The sequence below is a fragment of the Gymnodraco acuticeps genome, unplaced genomic scaffold, assembly GCF_902827175.1.
Source record: "Gymnodraco acuticeps unplaced genomic scaffold, fGymAcu1.1, whole genome shotgun sequence".
NCBI classification, from domain to species: domain Eukaryota; kingdom Metazoa; phylum Chordata; class Actinopteri; order Perciformes; family Bathydraconidae; genus Gymnodraco; species Gymnodraco acuticeps.
The window spans coordinates 1,262,074-1,281,724 of record NW_022989985.1 but is presented as its reverse complement, the minus strand read 5'-3'; the positions used below and the strand labels follow the sequence as shown (position 1 = coordinate 1,281,724).

Here is a 19,651-nt window from a genome sequence, read left to right as displayed (position 1 = left end):
CACCCAGACCCCACGCAGCATTCTCATCTGTTTGTCATTACTGGTGTCATTTTCTGGTTGCTAACAAACGCCATTGTAACGCATAATCACTGATGTTCCGCTGTAACGGTGGTGGACTCATCAGAACAGAGTGGGCGAGCTGACCAATCAGAGCACAGTGGGCTCACAGGGAGTTCAACAAGCCGTTTAGGACAGAGTGAATACACATACTATACAGAGATGCTGTATGAGAAACCAATGTGAGTTTGGAACATTGAACAATGTAAATCTATTCTAGTAGACCTCAAAAATGGAATTATGATCAGTAGAAATGGCCATGTCATGGGACCTTTAATATATTTTGGCTTTTGGACTGAAAGTGCATTTTAAGACATTCCTTGGTTATTTTTCACTATTTCTGTGACATTCTTTAGACAAAAGGGGCATTAGATTCATCCCAAAAGATTATTGGAAGATGAATCGATAATGAAAGTAAATGTTAGACTAGACATAGAATTCACTCAAGATGGATGTTACATGTAAACAAATATAACTTTGGCCCACTCACCGAGCACCATGACGACAGTGCCTGCGCTGACAGTTGCAACACGATTAGTGGCCAAGCACTCCCAGCCCCCATGGTGGTCTTTACTGAGCGGCTGCAGCAGGAGGGAGCCGTTAGCTAACACGGCGTACTCGGAGCGAGGAGAAGGGCCAATCTGTGAGGAAGGACATTTAGCAACAGGTTAAAATAAGAAACGAAAAAAGTGATTGTTCAGCGCCTCTACTGATCAGTAAAAAAACGCCCGTACCTTGCTCCAGGTTACGTTTGGAGCGGGGTCTCCAGAGGCTACACAGGGGATGATCAAGTTTCGGCCCACCTCCTGGAGATACTCAGTCCGAGGAGGCACATTTAATGTTGGGGGGTCCTGCAGGAGAAAGAGAGACGTTTTACTTCTGCCCTTGTGTGAACTACTAGGAAACAGTTTTCTATATATCAGAAGAAGAACAGCCGCCTCACCTGCAAAATGACCTTTGTGGGTTCAGACTTCCCCATGGTGCCATAGCTGTTGTAGGCCGTACATGTGTACATGCCTACAGCGTTGTCATTGGCTGTTGCAATAAACACGGAGCCCTCTGAGTTCACTATCCAACCTGGAAACTGGACAGGGGAAAAAAAGAAATGATCAACATGTGGCATGTGTGCAGGCTGAGACAATTCCCTCTGCAGGGCAAACTGTGTTGCTAGCTGTAGCTTACGTTGTCAAGATTCAAATCGTTCCCATCTTTGGTCCAGTTGACATACAGCACAGGGGGGTCAGCCTGGACGGGGCAGATAATGCGCCCCTCCATGCCCGCAGGCAAGTACGTTTCCCGGGACATTCGGACCACGCGTGCAGGGTCTGAGATGCAGGGAAATTAATTGATCACATAAAGTAAAGATGCTCTTGCCCAGGGCTTGAAGAGAAACTAAGTGTTTAAAAAAAATAAAATGGTTGTATAAAGCAAACATCATCGCAGGCTTACGTTTCACTTTGAGGTGCGCAGAGGCAGAGGGCGGGGTGAGTAACCCATTAGTCGGGATGCAGGTGTAGTTTCCGGTATCCTCTGGGATGAGATTAGGGATAAGAAGTGTTCCATCCACCAAAACCTTCACTCTGGTCTTCAGGGACCTAAAGCCAAAACAACAAAGCAAGGTACATTTTGAGAAGTATTCAAATAAAAAGATAATGTTGATAAGATTATCAGAGCATTGAAAACATGGCAATAATCTAAAGGCTAATCTCATTTATCTGAGGTTTATAGCAAGCTGAAGACCACATGATACAACAGTCTTATAAATAATCTAATTAGAAGGGATCGCATTAGACGCATGCTGTGGAGAAATGCCAGAGCTATCCATTGTGCGTATATAAAGACTTGCTTTATATAATCTCCCCAGTATTCCACTAAATAAAATGAGGTTACTGTAATTGATTAAGTCTTATTAACTATGTTTGACATTTGACAGATGTAAGATATTTGACTAACTATCTTGGGTTGTAAATGTAACGTGATATATTGTACTGTAATGGTCATTTAAAGACGTGAACTGACTCAATATGGTAAACATTCTGTCCTTGTTTCAGCCACTCATAGCTGAGGTTAGAAGGGTAGGCGTCAGCCTGGCACTGCAGAACTGCATCCTGGGACATGTTGAGGGTGGTGTCCTCTGGAGAGATGATGATGATTGGAGGTCCTTTTGACAAGTGGGAAGAAAACAAAACACACCCTATTGTAAGTATTGTGTTTCTATCTTGATGCGCACAGTCTGGCCTAATTAAAGAGATAAGTCCTGACTGTTGGTTGGCCTTGAATCAATGCTACAGCAGGGGATGGACTCTAGGTGGCAGTATACACTCTGTAACCAGGATGTTCCACCTGTTCCCTGGGTTTGGTGGTAACACATACACAATCTCAAAGCTTTTGATGAGAACAGGATAACATAGATATTTTGTATTCCAGAAAACCATACCTTGTAGATGTTACTTTATAGGGCTTTACCAAACAGTTCAAAACTTCATTTATAACATTGACAGTCGACTGATGTGCATCTTGCGTTTGTTTGTTCTCTTTAAACCTGGTACTGCTGCACGGTTGCAGACTATGATTAGGCTTCACCAATTTTATTAGAATTATAATATTTGTAGGATAAGTTTCCAGTGGTGGCTGCAAAGTAGTAAAGCATGCCGAGATAAGCTTACTATAAAAAATGACAGGTTCAGCAGAGCAGACAGGGGGAAAGCAGCAGTTATGAATAACTTACGGAACGCCTGCGTGCAACAGTCCACCTTCTAGCTTCTCTTGCCCTTTTTTTGTCAATCTCTCTCAAACACACTCACAGCATGTATGGTGTGGACTGACCTGACATGTATTCATTAAAGAAAGTACATTTGATCAGAAAAACACTAACATCAGATAAGTCAATTCGTCCCAATTAAGACTTTTTACCCATTAGTTTATTTGGCCTTTTCTTTAGTTTGAGTGTCAGTATGACGTCAGAAAATAACAGACATTCAAAGCGTAGTTTAAAAACCTCCCTTTGACTAATTTGGTGTCTTGTTCACCTGAACATCACAGTGTATGCTGGACAAGAGATAAGCAGGAATTCAGTTCTCCCCTGATGATTGACAGTTCAACACTGACCTTTGACCTGCAGCTGCAGGAAGTGGGTGAGATTCCCCTCGGAGTTGGACACGTGACATTTGTATGTTCCTGAAACATTTCTCTCGACGGAGGCCAAAGACAAGGTACCATTGAGCACCTAGAAGGGGGCGAAGGTGAAGAGTGAGAGGATCAAAGAGAGAGAAAAGTCGGAGGAAGATCCTGAGGCTGTCAACGAGAGGACAACAAAGCACTTTGCTTCAAAGCAACATCAAAGTCCAACTCTTACAGAAAATGCTAATTATAAAGTATTTAATTAAAACACTGCAAATGCCATCTGTTAATTCATCTCACTTTAATTTTTTCATGTTTCTCGATTCGGCTCTCATCTTTATGCCAGACAACAGTTGGTCGAGGGTTGCCATGGGCTCCGCAGCTGAGAGTCAGCGAGTCTCCGAGCAGAACCTCCACGAAAGTTGGAGGAGTCTTTATAAACACAGGTGGAGCTAGGACAAAGGGAGCACAGATGTATGGGTTATTTCTACTTGCCTTTTTTAAATGGGACATATCGACAGGACGATCAGAGCACTTAGCTGACTTTTTGCACTTACTGCAGACAATCGACAGTCAATGAGGGCATCTTAAAGGTGGACAACTCCTCAACAAATGCTTAAAAGGTAAACCTAAATAATGGTAAAACATATGAGAGGGATCACCTGTGACTGGTTTGATTCTTAAAACATCTGGTTTATCTGTATGATCCCCAGACCTTGTATGTCCTCTGTGTGGAGATACGCATTTTGTGAAGTATACTTGTCAATTGAGCTGTTTATAACCATATTTTGTACTCTACTGAATCAACACATTTAGTAAGAGACCCTGTTAATGCTTCCAAATGTGTGATTTTAAGTACCACAAATGGTAATGAGTCTACCATGAAAACAAGCAGCAAGTCCAATGATGTTGACTGAGAGACTGCTATGTTTTGTCTGTGTTATAGAGTGATTATAGTGGAAAAAGATATGTATGTAGGCTGGCCTGGAAGTAGGCATCATGCTAGTTCACTGGGCAAAAAGCTAATTATTCTTTAGCATTTAGCGATTTGGGATTATTGCAGAAAATAAGCTCTTTAGCAAGAAAAATGTTTGTGATATTTACACGTTTCAGCAAAAATAATCTTTACAAATAACCACATGTAATAGGGTAAAAATGCACATGTATGGTGCACATGTATGTACAAAGCTCTTAGGCTTGTGTTAATTACAGGGCTCATGTCAGGGCCCCAACACATAAAACAAACCATTTTCTTTCAGGGGTTTAGAACTCCTGCAGCACTCTATTGAAGAAAAAAACGGTTTCGTGATTTTACATCCATCTACGGCAAACATATATGCACTCATGGAATTGGAGAGGGTTTTGGATTAATATGCCATCATCTATGACCAATGCACTGTCAAGTTTGGTTTTGGGATTGTCAGATATATTGTTGGGTAACGGGTGATACACAATACATGGAATGATGTAATAATACCGTTATGTACAAAGGTGTCCAGTGTTCACCTGCAACCTGATTCAGCACATGCAGACCTTTCATTTAGTGCAGTACAATCATATCACATCCCGTCTTCACACTCTCAATGGAGCTTTAAACTCTACTGTGGCATAACGAGTGTGTGTGTGTGTGTGTGTGTATTTGAGACAAAGTGGGAAGCAGGTGATTGAAAAAAAACTCAGATTTAAGCATAATCTTTAGCCCACACAATGTCCAAGTTCGCTGTTTTACTCCTATCATTCTTTAGATCAACTCCTACATTGACATCAGCTCAAAGCAGGCCATGATGGGATGTGATCAGTGTGAGCGCAGAGCGTCACACACACTGCTCTGATCGCTGCTACAACACTTCAGCTTGCCAGGGCCTTCTGACACCCTGCCAGGCTCCTTGCTGTGGCTGATCTAAACAAGGACAGTGCCAGTGATGAGCAGTGAGAGAAGCTGCTCCCGAGTCCCCAAAGCCCTGCAGTGCTGCACCTGTGATGGAGAGGAAGGTCCATGTGCCGTTTCTAAAGTCGTCTTTTTTGCTGTCCAGGAGCAGGATGCGACATTCGAACCAGCCCTCGTCCTCCAGGGTCAGCCGCTCAATCCGCAGAGAGGCACCCCGGGTCAGAGACACACGGCCTGTGGGAGGAGGGGGCAAAGAGGAAGGGGTGAGAGAGAGAAAGAGAGAGAGAGGGTCAGCACACACACACAACCAGACTGGCAGAGTCAGCACATGCAAGAAGAGGGCTTACCATGCAGAGGGGACCGGCATCCAGTGTCACAAAAGGCCACAGTCAAGTCTTTATTCTAACAGCCAATCGTAGCTCTAATGTTGCTCGCAAATAACTAACCACATAGATTGCTATTTATGAAAATATGGGCGGTGCAGCTCAGACGATGAGCAGTCAGTGGCCCTGAGATTAAGTGCAAACATATGAATCACTCGTGTTGCAATGACATGCATGATTACAGATGAAACTGGCGTCCTGTCATTTAGGGTTTGGAAGATGGTTGAGTGGAGAGTTCTGATGAGCATGCCAGAAATACTCCAAGGCTGCTTCATTCAATCTGTTTTCTTCTTTTATAACAGTAGTAGTCTGTTTTCCTTTATCAATGAGGGGAAGTTGGGCTGAGATAAACAATATGGAGGGAAGCATGGCTGATTCGCGCCTTGACCTTGGGTGTGAACACACAGATGGATCCATGCACAAGCACATACACATGTCCCTATCACACACACACCCATACCGCACTGCCTCTCCTCCTCTCTGTACTTCTTACAACTCCTTGTCAGGCTTTGAAACTTGATCTGCTGGTTGCCTGGTGACTGCAGACTGGTTTTCAGGGTACTGGAGTTACCCTTCCCCACCCACCCCCACTTCCTTTTATGCTGTCTCTCAATGAACTCTTTTCTCCCCCCTTCAATATCAGGCCTTTAAATGGCAGAAGGATGCGTGCAGGGGGAAAACACACACGTTGCTCATACAAGGCTCTGGACAAAGCTGTTTGAAAGTAAACAGTGGAGAAGTTTCCGGCATCTCGTCATACGCGTTTGCATTTAACAGGTTGTTTAGACCCATATGATAAAAGGTATTGTTTGTCACATTCAGTTCTCTGGATAAAGTTGTGCATACAAAAATAAATCATAAATTGATCTTTAGATTCTCCCCCAGTAGATAAAAGCAGATCATTCTTGAATGTCCTAAGGCAACAATATCAGGAGAAACCCAAACCCTCACTATTCACACCGCGTTCCCTGCAGACAGCGTGTCTGGAGCAGAGCCTACAGGCTATGAAATACATCCAACCCTTTACGTGGCCTTAAGACAGGGAGAAGCACACACTGAGAGTTAAGGCAGACAACAATAGCTAACAATTAACCCTGCATTCCTGACTGGGGCTGTTGCTGTGCTTAATAGTTAGGTTTAATGTTTGACTGACCTCCTAAAAGACCGACCAGTGTTTGATGGGCGGTGCACACTCACTTAGAGGCACCATAAAATGAATGCCTCTCGTTTCACACAGCATCTTTCAAACAACTGGGCAGGGCATGGGAGAGGAAATGTGCAGGCGGATGATAACAGGTGTGGGGATAACTTTAGGCATTTTCCTCTCTGTACGAGGGATCCTCCCCTGGCTGCCCATTTCCTGTGCAACCTTTATGCAGCTGGACACGGAATAACCTGCCACACTGCAGGCCGAGAGGGAAAACACTTTCACGTGCAAAATCACACAAACCCTCTTTAACATGAAGCTAATCCCTGCGTGGTTATATATTATGGGATACTTAAGAGATCACAGTGGCTGTTAGCAACTTTTTTTTATAACAACTGGAAATCCCTCAGACGGACCGTGTGCACAGATCCTGAGGGTTCAGAAGCACGTGGGTGTGTATACACAAGTTGATTTTCAAAATCCAGTGAGCGCCCTGCCCCCGGGGGGGAATTCTAGATTCGCCATCGAACACTTAACCCTTTCCCGTAGCCTCCCTCTTGTCCATCACTACAAAGAGACGGCAGCCCCCACTCATTCTCTCAGGTTACCATAGCAATGAGACCCAGAAAAAGCCCGGGCTGTAGGTTTGGATTTGAATTCAGTTGCTGTAGAAACACGGGAAGGGGAGGGTCGATCATGAAGGGGGTGTGGGATTCTACTGTCAGACGTTTGAACAATTACAAAGTGGGAAAAACTTGTTTAGATGTACAAAAAAACTGTCTTGTGTCACATCAAGCAGAACAAGAGGCAGAAAAGAGTGAGAGAAATAAATGAGAGGCAGGAAAAAAAGGGTCTATTCTACTCAGTCTGTTGACAGACAAAAGGCTGACGCTGTGTGACAAATGTTGCTTTATTTAAATTTGAATGTTGCATTTCTGGACTTGAACTGAAATCTCAAATGGCTCTCGGCAGGTGCTCTGCGCAAAGGTTTTTTTTTCTCTCTGGTGGCCTGATGCAGAGATACAATGCAAATATGCTGCAATGACAACAACACTAATATTGAAAATGATCAGTCATATCAGTAAAAACCCTCCCTGTTTTCAATCGAAGAGGAATTGAGCGCGAGGTTACGGAGAGGCTACTCGAATTGTGTGCATCAATAATCCACTGACAGGCTATGAGAGGATGCCCTTTCTGACCTCTTTGCCCCGTAACTCCCCTGCAGACACATTCATCACTCCCCCTGGTTCAACATTAGCACAATGTCCACGAGCCATCCTCAAGACACAAACATCATTAGACTCTATGTTAGACGGGGAGAATGTCTGAAACAATAGCTGCTGCTCCTTTCTCTTGTCCATCCCCCTCCTCTTCTTCCTCCTCCTCCTCACTGTCTTTGTTCCTTCTCCAGCAGCTATCACATGACAGCTCCACTCTACCTTAAAATGAGCCCCTTGTTTCCAACAGATCGAGCTGCAGTGCAGCCAAGAGTAGAAAATGGAAACACTGCTGTGTGAACCCCTAAGACGCACCCTTTTCATATCAGCGGGAGTCAGGTTCTCGCCCAGTGGTGGCAGGTTAGGAAGAACTCGGCTTTCAGAGCCGTGCCGCTGGCCAGGAGCTGGGCTTGTCTCGGATTCTGATATCATATTATCTTTCTTTTCTTTTTGAAACAAGATTTATGAGGCTTTTTCTGCGACTGAAACCACTGTCATGCAACCGAGCTGACACTTTACACCTCATATATTTTTACCCACATAAATCTTGTTCATTGTCAGTCCGATTTAAGATTTACAGCACTTTATTTGCATGTTCACTGTATTTTCTTAGTCTTGTGGCATCTGAAACTCGAGGATAAGGCTGTTATTGCTCCAGTGGAATTAAATCAACATGTGATTTTTGTACTGGGGGTTCCCACTGGTACTTACTGATGTAGAAATACATGAGGGGGTAGTGAATTAGATGCGATACCATCACGGAGGCTGTGGAGGAAGACAGATTATTCTGTTATGAGAAGCATCAGCACTGCTTTTCTTTGTCCTTCCGTATGTGCATAAGAGAGCCGAGCGGAGGTGCATTGTGGGATGTGTTTTGATTTGAATACAATCATAAGTCTGGGACCGGCCCCCTGCCTCTGACAGCTGACCCCTCCCACTCTCCCAAATTTCTCTCTTCAATCCTCCTGTCTCCCTAATCAGTTTAACCCTCTTATGAATAGCTCTTTGTCGTGATATAGATTACAGTTAACTTTGTCCCCCTCGCCCTGTCCGGCTCTGTTACCCCCTGCACCAGCAAGCACACACTGCTCACGTGCCACATTTCACTACAGCGGCCACTCAACTCACCGCCGACATCAGCCCTCGTACATGATCACAGAGAAAAGGATTTTTGAAAAATGCTTTCGGTCCAGCGAGATTACGAGTCGTGTTTGAACACTTTTCCAGTACAAAACATGAGCTTTGTTTTCTGGTCAGTAGGAGATAACACTGCTGTTAATTATTAATAGTTGCTTGACATTTGCTTTAGTTACTCTGTGAGTGACCATCAGGGAAATGTTTAAAGTCTTCAAAAACGATATAATGGAATATCAAATGTGTTACAATCTTGAAAATATTGAAAGCAACGTTCATAAAAAAGAAAAAAACTTCACTTGCATAAAAGTAATCGTACAGCCGTGACATTTGGACACCACGGATATATAAATGACCAGAACAGCACGGACTGTGACCTCATGCTCATCATACTAATCTGAACAGTTCACACCTCAGGCATGAGGAAATGTTGCTTTTTTAATGGCCGCTGCTCTAAGCCTGGAGGAATTTACCAAGTTGCAGCCACCTATTCTTCTTTCATTGTGTCATTGTTTGCTACACATCATCTGGGTCTAGTTATAGCGGAATAACAGGTTATTGATGGACAAAGGCGATCAGTTTCTCCCTTCAGCTGGACTTTACAGCAAATAACTTCATGTTTGCAAAAGCTTACTTGTTCAAAGGTTCTAGAGTTCAGGATTTGTGTGTGTGCGCCTCAGTAGATTTAAGTGTGTGTGTGTGTGTGTGTGTGTGTGTGTGTGTGTGTGTGTGTGTGTGTGTGTGTGTGTGTGTGTGTGTGTGTGTGACAAATTCAGACCCTACCTTCTCCAGTGTTCAGAGGTCACACTGAGAGTGTGATAGAGGCCTGCTGAGATCGGGGGTTTGCCCATTGTGGTTCTAACCTCAGGTCGGATTCCCCTGCTCACAGTCTCTCCTGATTTACTTCAGCACACAGGAGACATTTGATCTCACTCTGCAACAGTAAACCATCCTGACATCGCAAGACTGGAACATATTGTCTCAACAAATACATCTCAAACTGACTATAATAATGTGTCAGTCAGAATTTATCCGGCTGTTTCCTCTTTGTTGTGAGTTGAGTAATGTTCAGCCCTGCAGGGCATGCTGGGTGCGATACACAGAGCAAGCGGGATGAGGGGTACTAAGTCCTTCCCGATTCACTCGACAGAAAAGAGAGGCTCTCAGGCCCCTTTACCAGTAAAACGAGATCAGTTCCAGTTCTGTGCTGGGGTTAGTGTAGGTTTGCAATTTCTTTCCAGCAACCACCGCAGATTTAATTCACGGTAACAAAGCTGGCGAACTGCTTTAGAGCTGTGTTCTTTTTTAAGTTATTTTCACAAAACCAAATTATATTGGAAGCATGACTTCTCCAACAACTTCTACTATTCGTCGTATTCGTCATGTACTGTTGTTGCTTACATAAAACTTACACCAGGCTCTGATGAAAACCTTCAACAGAGAGCCAGCGCCTCTGCAGTGGAAACAAGAAAAACTGCTCCTGCTCCGAACCAGCCCTTAAACGGCCTTGTTGGAAAAGCCCTATGTGACCTATGTTTCCAATGGGGTCGATGAACATCGCTCAGCAGCTGTGACACTCCTCAAATGCAGAGTGTAATCTCAAATACACCTGATATCGTATCAAAAAATGTTGGTTTAATGGACGACTGAAATAGTCTGCAAAGATATCGCTTGCTTTGATTTTTCCATCTCTGTTTCTAAAAATGGCCAATAGCATCAGTGAGCTTGAGACAAAGCAGCAGACCAAGGACAGACAGCCTTTGAGAATGCTTTTATGTTTTCATTTTAGTCTACTTAAATGCACAGCATTTGCAATGCAATGAGACCACCAAGGGAAGGACATGAAAGCACTTAGATTCAGTCATACATATTGAAGTCTGACACCTTACTTAGCTTTATTGCAAGCAGCTATTATGTTGTAAATCCACCCCTACAGTACAAGCCTCATCACGGCTCTGTTCCTGATCTCAGACAAGCCAAGACAAAGATCAGGAAATGGTCCCCTACTTGACTGTCTTGTGGTTAAATCTGAAATCCCCCAACATTTTTAATTTGAGGGTAGAATACATTAGACCCACTGTGCTGACACGCTTCACATAGCGCCATCTGCCTCCAGCAGGAGGGGAGATATGAGGATCTGAGGCAGACAGGGGTAAAGCCCACACCAGACTACTACACACAAGGGATAGATATGGCAAAACATTAGGACATCAGTGTCAGGACATCAGTGTCCCACTCTGAGCCACATCTCTGCAATGTTGTTTACTTCATTATGGCTGCTTGTGCATCAGATGACAAACAATGAAATGGTTAATGGCCTACAAGAGGGTTAACATGCCAAACACATGTAGCCAAATTGCTTGGCCAGGGAGGCCTGTTTGTGGTTTAGACCCTCCGGACCTCAAAAGCCGTTTGCGAGTCATCACAACATGTTTCTAAATTAGAGGCTTTCATTCTCAGTGGGAGCTCCTGATGAAATAAGTTCCAATAGGAAAAATGCAGAGGGCTTTTAGGCGAGGTTCCCTGTACATTTCAGTGACCTAGTTGGAACAGTATGGGATTTGGGGTTCCAGTGGTACTGTTGGCTTTGGCTAAGCAAGGGGAGGTTGTGATACCCCTCTTTGTCTTTTGTCCCCTGGTAGACAATGACGGGATTATAGGGCTCTAGCAAGAAAACTCCCATTATTCCCATTGCTTCATCCATCCTCCTTCCAGCACAACAATCTCCCCTTACTGGGTCACCCCTCAGCATACTAATAAAACACTGTCATCAGACCACCAAGCCCCCACCTACACTCCTAATCCCCCCATGCACGGCGTTACTGGTACCCCCCCTTGTTCTTGCTCAGCTACCCCACCCCCCTTTTACTGCCTCCATCCATTCTCGCCCTTCCCCTATTCCCTTCACAGCAAATGCAGTCTGGAAACACACACCAGCGGTAATTACAGGGATTGTGGTTTTGATGGATTACCTATTCAGAGTTTTGTTTCATCCAAACTTCCTGTTCCCAAGTCTACCTTAATAACCAGTGTAACGTCCTTGGCAACACAGGACAGAAGAATGTAACTCAAAGTAAGGAGAAATGTTGACACATGGACACCCCCAACCCCCTCACTTAAATCTACTGGACCATAATTAGAGAAATCTGTCAATCAGGGGTCAGTTATATGAATCCTTTCAGAAACAAACTGCCATGATATTAGACAGAGTCAGCTCTCTGTTGTCTTCAAAAAAATGTATTCAGAGAACCGCAATACGGTCTGAGTGCAGTCCAATCGCTAAAGCAGTAGGAAAAGTTCAATAAAGGGATTGGATTTCCAGTAACACATGTTTTAAAGAATTTATGAAAGGATATAATTGAACACATCTGTATATCTCTTACCCTTGTAGTTTGGATGAACTCGAGGAGCGTATACTCCAAATTTGATGAGGATGGGAACGTTGTAACCGAGGCGCACCCATTCCACCACATGCAGAGGAAAAAGGTTTGGGGTGGTGAATTCTTTGGACGGAGGACTGAGATTGCAGCTCAGCTCTGCAGAGGCCCCCTCTCTGGCCGGGACCAATGATGCCTCACCTTGAGACACACCTGTAAGAGCAATAGCATATCACAAGGATAAGGCAGGGGATTTGCTGATAACACAGCAGGCAATAAACAGAGAACATGGGAACAACACATCAATCATGCTCTACAAAGCGCTGAGACATATGGGCCTTTTAAAGAGAGTAATGGCTGCCAGAGAGGCCGGATTAACCTCTCTGGAATTGTTTAGGTCATTCATTATAGAGAAATGGTTTGCTATGTGGAGAACAGTTTATGAAATATTTGTAGCAGTGTCTTGGGAGAGAGCAGAACAACAGAGGTGAAAGACAACACAGATCAATTGTTGGCTGACAGATTAAAAGACACGACAACTGATCCATGAATACTTCTGTTGAACTGGATCAGACAGAGGCTATGACATCCGGATAGTGTTCTCTGATTAAACCTGGGCCATCAGAGGGCATGTAAGACAATTGTGTGCCATTTTGTGACGAGAACATGAAGCTTCAAAGCCTGCAAACACACCACAGTCCCATTAGTGACACGTGGAGCAGTGTCTCCTCTCTGTACCTCCTCCCTCCCATTGCTGCCATGAGCACTCATGGGTGTGCGCGCAACTGGGTGCCAGTGTTTGCTCTGCTACTCATCTGGTCTGGTGATTACTTTACTCTCAGAGGGGGGTGGTGGTGGGGGGGGGGGGGGTTGTGTCACTGTGATGCAGGACAGCAGGACCCTTGGTGCTCTCTCCAGCCACCCTCCCACCACCCCCTGGGGTACACACATGGTCTGTGGATCAGCACAATCAATCCCACCCCCCCCCCTTTTACAAACACATGCACGCACACAGAGAAGCGTGCCTCCGGGTGGGGGTAGCATAAATCCCAGATTGATCTAAATCCACACCCAGAGATATTATTTAAGTTGGATTTTGGCCCCATTCTCTCTCGTCCACTCATGACCATGTTGTTAAGCCCTCCTCTTTACTTTCTCCAATGTAAGTCAATGGGAGCTGTGCCAGATTAATCATTAAACTGTATGTAGGCAGCTCACAGCGGCATATGCCAAATGTTTGACGATGCTTTACCATAACAAGGGGGAAACACAGCTAGTCTTGTTTACGTTGGTTACTTGGGATGCACGATATTGGGTTTTTGAAACCGATACCGATAACTTCCTGCTTCTCAAGACCGATACCGATAACCGATAATAATATAATATATATATATATTAAATGTACCTGTAGTTTTTGCACACCTGGTGGTAAAAAAAAGACTAGTAGTGAGCAAATGACATGAGCATTACTACTATGAACAAAACAAAGCCAAGAACAGTTTTGACTCTCGTCAAGCGCCATCATTTCTATGATGAAGTTAGAGATCGTTTTAGCCTTGGGGTCGTCTCTGGCAAACTTCTTGCCTTTTTCAAAAGCCTCGTCGATAGGTAAAAGCCCCGGTGCCTTTGCAGCTGGCTTTGGATTCGCCGCTAGTTTAGCAGTGCAGGCGTCTTCGTACGGTTTTAACACACCATCGTAGCGATGGCGATGTTTCAGGTGACAAATCAGGTTGGAAGTATTATAGCTCGTTGCCTTTTTCCCTCCTCGTGGAACTTCTGCATTGCATTTGTTAATACAAATAGCAAGCGAACTATCTAACTCTGGAACTGTGAAATAGTCCCATACTACCGGCGACATGTTTGTTTACTGTCCTGGCTTCACGGCCGCACACCATTTACGTCACAGCCAGGCATGAGTTAGGGAGCGCTGGATTTGTGAAAAACTCCCCTCTTCCTAAACCACTAATACCACAGTACTGGCAAAACGGGAGGAGCCGAGAGAAAAACAAGCGCCCCTCATCCCAATCTACCCACACCGCAGTATTTTTTTCTTTTTCTTACCCAAAAAATATATTGTATATTATCGGGGCTATTAATACTGTTATCGGGTTTATCGGGATGACGTCATAATTCCTAATATCGGACCGATAATTATCGTGCACCACTATAAATACTTTTGGTGAAGCTGTGCAAACAAATGGTAGGGACAAATGGAGGAAAACAGCTGGGTGTGTTATGTTTTGCATGGGGCTTTTGTTGTTTTTGTGTTTTACTTGTTGTGTGCTCCTTTTACCCCTCACTACTCTGTCTTTCTGTCTCTGCAGGGCTGGTGTGTGACAGGGGGGCGTGGCTGGTTACTCCTGGCTGCAGATGAGGCACACCTGTCCCCACTCACTTGATTACCTGCTCTTTAAGAGCCTGGCCCTCACCTCACTTCTCTGCCAGAGTATTTTCATGCTGTCCCGTGGTCCGGAGTGCCTTTCTGCAGCCTGGAGTCTTTTGCAGTTGTTTAAGGAGTTCTTTTTGAGTTTTGATCGGGAACGTTTTCCCGCAGCTTTGTTTTGAATTACTACGGCCAGCCAAGCTCCGTGTCGTCAGTACCTGCCTTGGATTACTTGGTGAAATAAACTCTTTGAAACTTTATTTTTGTTCAGTCTCTGTTTTGGGGTCCCAGTAGTATCTAACCGTCACTGAATACTCTGGCCAATATGGACCCCGCAGAGAATGAGAGACTCAGGGAAGCGCTTGCTGCTCAAGGGGCAATGATAGGGCAACATGACAGAGCTCTGCAGAAAGTTATGGAAGCGATTCGGGATTTAACCGCCGGTGTGACCAACATCGGAGGCCGTATGGAACAGGTCGCAGCACATCTCTCCACACTCCCGCTGACTGCCGATGCTCAAGCTACAGACCCTGCTCCTCCACCTCAAGCTGATCCGGAACGACAGCCCGGCAATCCTCGTGAGCCCTTTATCCCCCACCCGTCAGGTATTCAGGAGATTTAGGGTCTTGTAGTCAGTTCTTACACCAGTGTAGTCTTGTGTTTGAGCAACAGCCTTTCACTTATGCCACTGATAGAACTAGGGTTGCTTTCATCATGAGCCTACTGAGTGAGAAAGCAGCAGCATGGGCCCTTGCCATATCTAACAGCAACTCGCCTATTAGTCAGTCTGTCGTCTTTTACTGCAGAGATGCGTAGAGTGTTTGATCATCCAGTGAGGGGGAAGGAGGCTGGTAAAAGACTCCTTTCACTCTACCAGGGTTCAGGCTCAGTTGCTGATTTTGCTATTGATTTCTGCATTCTTGCAGCTGAGAGCGGTTGGGGAGACATGGCTTTGCTGGGAATTTTTTATAAAGGGCTTAATGATGAGTTAAAGGATGAACTAGCTGCTAGGGATGAAACCTCTTCCTTAGAGGAGTTGATTTCTCTAGCGATACGATTAGATAACCGCCTCCGCGAGAGGCGTAGGGAGAGATCAGGAAAGCATAGCTCCACCTCCTTTCCCCCTCCGTCCAAGTTTCCTAGTCGGCCGGCATTCTCTGGACCGTCTCGCCATCCTCCTGACTCCGGGCCTCCCAGACCTTCTCCAGCTACCCAGGTCTCTCCCTTCTTTATGGAGGAGCCCATGCAGCTGGGAAGGATGACGCTTACTCCATCAGAACGTCAACGCCGTCTTCGTCAGAGACTCTGCTTCTACTGTGGCCAGGCTGGTCATGTCAGCGCCGGTTGTCCCTCTCTGCCAAAAGACATGGCTCATCAGCGACAGGGGGAGCACTGATGAGCCACACTTCTATAAACTCAGCCTCCTCCAACCGCATCCCAGTCAAAGGTACTATTTCCTGGTCTCAGAACTCTCTTCCGCTGCAGGTCTTGATTGATTCTGGTGCGGATGACAATTTCATTGACTCTGACTTTGTGATGCAGTCTAAACTCCCTTTTGAGCCTCTTCCAGAACCTAAGGATGTGTTTGCCTTAGATGGGAGACTCCTAGCCCAAGTCACTCACCGTACTGCTCCAGTTTCCCTCAAGATCTCTGGCAACCATCACGAGATAATCTCCCTGTACCTTATCCCCTCACCCATGTCGCCACTCGTTTTAGGTTTTCCGTGGTTGAAGCTCCATAACCCCCACATAGATTGGGCCAACTCGTCTATCATTAACTGGAGTTTATTCTGTCACTCTCATTGCTTACACTCTGCTGTACCTCCCACAGTTACTAGAGCACCAGACCCCCTCAAACCCATTGATCTCACCTCTATACCCCCTGAATATCACAGTGTCAAGGAGGTTTTCAGCAAGGACCACGCACTATCCTTGCCGCCTCACCGGCCCTACGATTGTGCCATAGATTTGCTCCCTGGCACCCCCTTTCCGTCCAGTAAACTGTACAATATCTCTAGGCCAGAGAAGGAGGCCATGGAGAGTTACATCTCTGACTCAATCGCTGCTGGGCTTATTCGCCCCTCTTCATCGCCTATGGGCGCAGGTTTCTTTTTTGTGGACAAGAAGGATAAGACCCTACGCCCTTGCATAGACTACAGAGGGCTTAATGAGATCACAGTCAAGAACAAGTACCCCCTTCCACTCATAGACTCAGCCTTTGTTCCCCTTCATGAAGCCACCATCTTCACTAAGTTAGATCTTCGCAATGCGTACCACTTGGTGAGAATAAGGGAGGGGGATGAGTGGAAGACTGCATTCAATACTCCCAGGGGACATTTTGAGTATTTAGTAATGCCTTTTGGGTTAACGAACGCACCTGGGGTTTTTCAAGCTATGATTAATGATGTATTGCGTGACATGTTAAACAGGTTTGTTTTTGTGTACCTTGATGACATCCTTTTCTTCTCTCGCACTCTTCAGGAGCATGTCCAGCATGTTAGGCTGGTACTGCAGAGACTTCTTGAGAACAGACTGTACGTTAAGGCTGAGAAGTGCGAGTTTCATGCCTCTTCTGTGAGTTTCCTGGGTTTTATCGTCGACAAAGGACAATTAAGGACTGACCCCGCCAAGGTCCAAGCAGTGACCGAGTGGCCCACTCCCTCTAACAGGAAGCAGTTGCAAAGGTTTCTGGGCTTTGCAAACTTTTATAGGTTTATTCGGAACTATAGTAGGGTAGCAGTGCCTCTGACTAAACTCACCTCTGTCAAGTTGCCTTTTGAGTGGTCTCCTGCAGCTGAGGCAGCTTTTGTAAGACTGAAATGTTTGTTTTCCACTGCTCCTGTGCTCTCTCATTCTGATCCAGGGGTCCAGTTTGTGGTGGAGGTGGATGCCTCTGATTCTGGAGTGGGGGCAGTTTTATCCCAGCGTTCCCCCGCAGACCAGAAGCTCCACCCTTGTGCGTTCTTCTCTCGTCGGCTGACCCCTGCTGAGAGGAATTACGACGTTGGTAATCGGGAGTTGCTGGCAGTGGTTCTGGCCCTTCAAGAATGGAGGCACTGGCTGGAGGGAGCCAACCATCCTTTTATAGTATGGACGGACCATAAGAATTTGTCTTACCTTCGCTCTGCACGCAGGCTCAACTCACGCCAGGCTCGGTGGGCTCTCTTCCTGGGACGGTTCAACTTCACCTTGACCTACCGGCCTGGCTCCAGGAATGTGAAGGCCGACGCCTTGTCCCAGCAGTTCGCTTCCCCAGTGGAGGACTCAAGAGATGCAACCATTCTGCCATATTCCTGTGTCGTGGGAGCAGCTAGATGGGAGATTGAAAGGGTGGTCCAGGAGGCCCAGGAGGACCATCCAGCGGCTCAGGATTGTCCACCAGACCGGTTGTTCGTTTCCCCCGATGTTAGATCTCCAGTGCTCCAGTGGGGACACACGTCCAAAGTTGCCTGCCATGCAGGTTTTCATCGGACCCTGGCCCTTATTCGACAACGCTTCTGGTGGCCCACTATGTCCGCAGACACAAAGGAGTATGTCTCAGCTTGTTCCGTCTGTGCCCGCAGCAAGGCCTCACATCAGGCCCCCGCTGGCCTTCTTCGCTCACTTCCCATTCCCCACCGGCCCTGGTCCCACATTGCGGTGGATTTTGTGACTGGTCTCCCACCATCAGACGGCAACGACACTATTCTGACCATCGTTGACCGTTTCTCTAAGGCTGTGCACTTCGTCCCCCTGCCTAAACTACCTTCTGCCCTCGAGACTGCCACTCTTCTCACCCAGCATGTTTTTAGGCTGCATGGTATCCCTCAGGATATTGTTTCAGACAGGGTTCCGCAGTTTTCCTCCCAAGTTTGGAAGGCCTTTTGTCGGGCATTGGGGGCGTCGGCCAGTTTGTCCTCTGGGTACCATCCCCAGACCAATGGCCAGACGGAGCGGGCAAATCAGGATCTAGGAACGGCTCTTCGTTGTGTTGCCTCTCGAAACCCAGCCTCATGGTCTCTTCATCTGCCATGGGTTGAGTACGCCCACAACTCCCTGGTGTGCTCTGCCACGGGTATGTCACCCTTTATGGCTTCCAACCTCCCCTTTTCCCGGTTCAAGAGAGAGAGGTGGCAGTTCCCTCGGTACAGGGGCATCTTCGGCGAGCCCGCAGAGTCTGGCGTGAAGCCCGGGCAGCTCTTACCCGCACCTCCGCCCGGAACCAGAGGATGGCGGATCGTCATCGACGACCAGCTCCGGATTACCAACCGGGCCAGAAGGTTTGGCTTTCCTCCCGTGACATCCCTCTTCAAACGGATTCTCGGAAACTCACTCCCAGGTACATTGGACCTTATGAGATAGAACGGGTCATCAATCCTAGTGTGGTTAGGCTTAAGTTGCCTCTTGCCTTGAAGGTGCACTCCACTTTTCATGTGTCACTCCTTAAGAGAGTTTCCTGCAGCCCTCTTTGCCCTCCGACCAAACCCCCTCCACCCCCCCGGCTCATCGACAACCACCCGGCCTTCACTGTACGGAGGTTGTTGAAGGTTCGTAGGTGGGGCCGTGGATACCAGTATTTAGTGGATTGGGTGGGGTATGGGCCAGAGGAGCGACAATGGGTTTCTCGCTCGCTCATTTTGGACCCAAAACTCTTGAGAGACTTTTATGTCCGTTTCCCGGATAGTCCTGGTAGGCCGCCAGGAGGCGTCCGTTGAGGGGGGGGGGGGGGTAATGTTATGTTTTGCATGGGGCTTTTGTTGTTTTTGTGTTTTACTTGTTGTGTGCTCCTTTTACCCCTCACTACTCTGTCTTTCTGTCTCTGCAGGGCTGGTGTGTGACAGGGGGGCGTGGCTGGTTACTCCTGGCTGCAGATGAGGCACACCTGTCCCCACTCACTTGATTACCTGCTCTTTAAGAGCCTGGCCCTCACCTCACTTCTCTGCCAGAGTATTTTCATGCTGTCCGG

At 46.3% G+C, this 19,651-nt stretch overlaps 1 protein-coding gene across 3 annotated transcripts in view; it reads right to left on the bottom strand.

Moving 5' to 3' along the window:
• Positions 1–19,651, bottom strand: part of igsf9b (immunoglobulin superfamily, member 9b) — a 41,236-nt gene that overhangs the window by 14,243 nt on the left and 7,342 nt on the right. For all 3 annotated transcript variants that reach the window (XM_034212530.1, XM_034212532.1, XM_034212531.1), the window contains exons 3-12: positions 12,330–12,536; positions 5,153–5,299; positions 3,478–3,629; positions 3,166–3,283; positions 2,077–2,218; positions 1,507–1,652; positions 1,240–1,382; positions 1,001–1,141; positions 792–908; positions 548–698 (exon numbers count right to left, since the gene is read on the bottom strand). In XM_034212530.1, the coding sequence (XP_034068421.1) occupies positions 548–698; positions 792–908; positions 1,001–1,141; positions 1,240–1,382; positions 1,507–1,652; positions 2,077–2,218; positions 3,166–3,283; positions 3,478–3,629; positions 5,153–5,299; positions 12,330–12,536 (1,464 nt within the window). The remainder of the gene's footprint in view (positions 1–547; positions 699–791; positions 909–1,000; positions 1,142–1,239; positions 1,383–1,506; positions 1,653–2,076; positions 2,219–3,165; positions 3,284–3,477; positions 3,630–5,152; positions 5,300–12,329; positions 12,537–19,651) is intronic.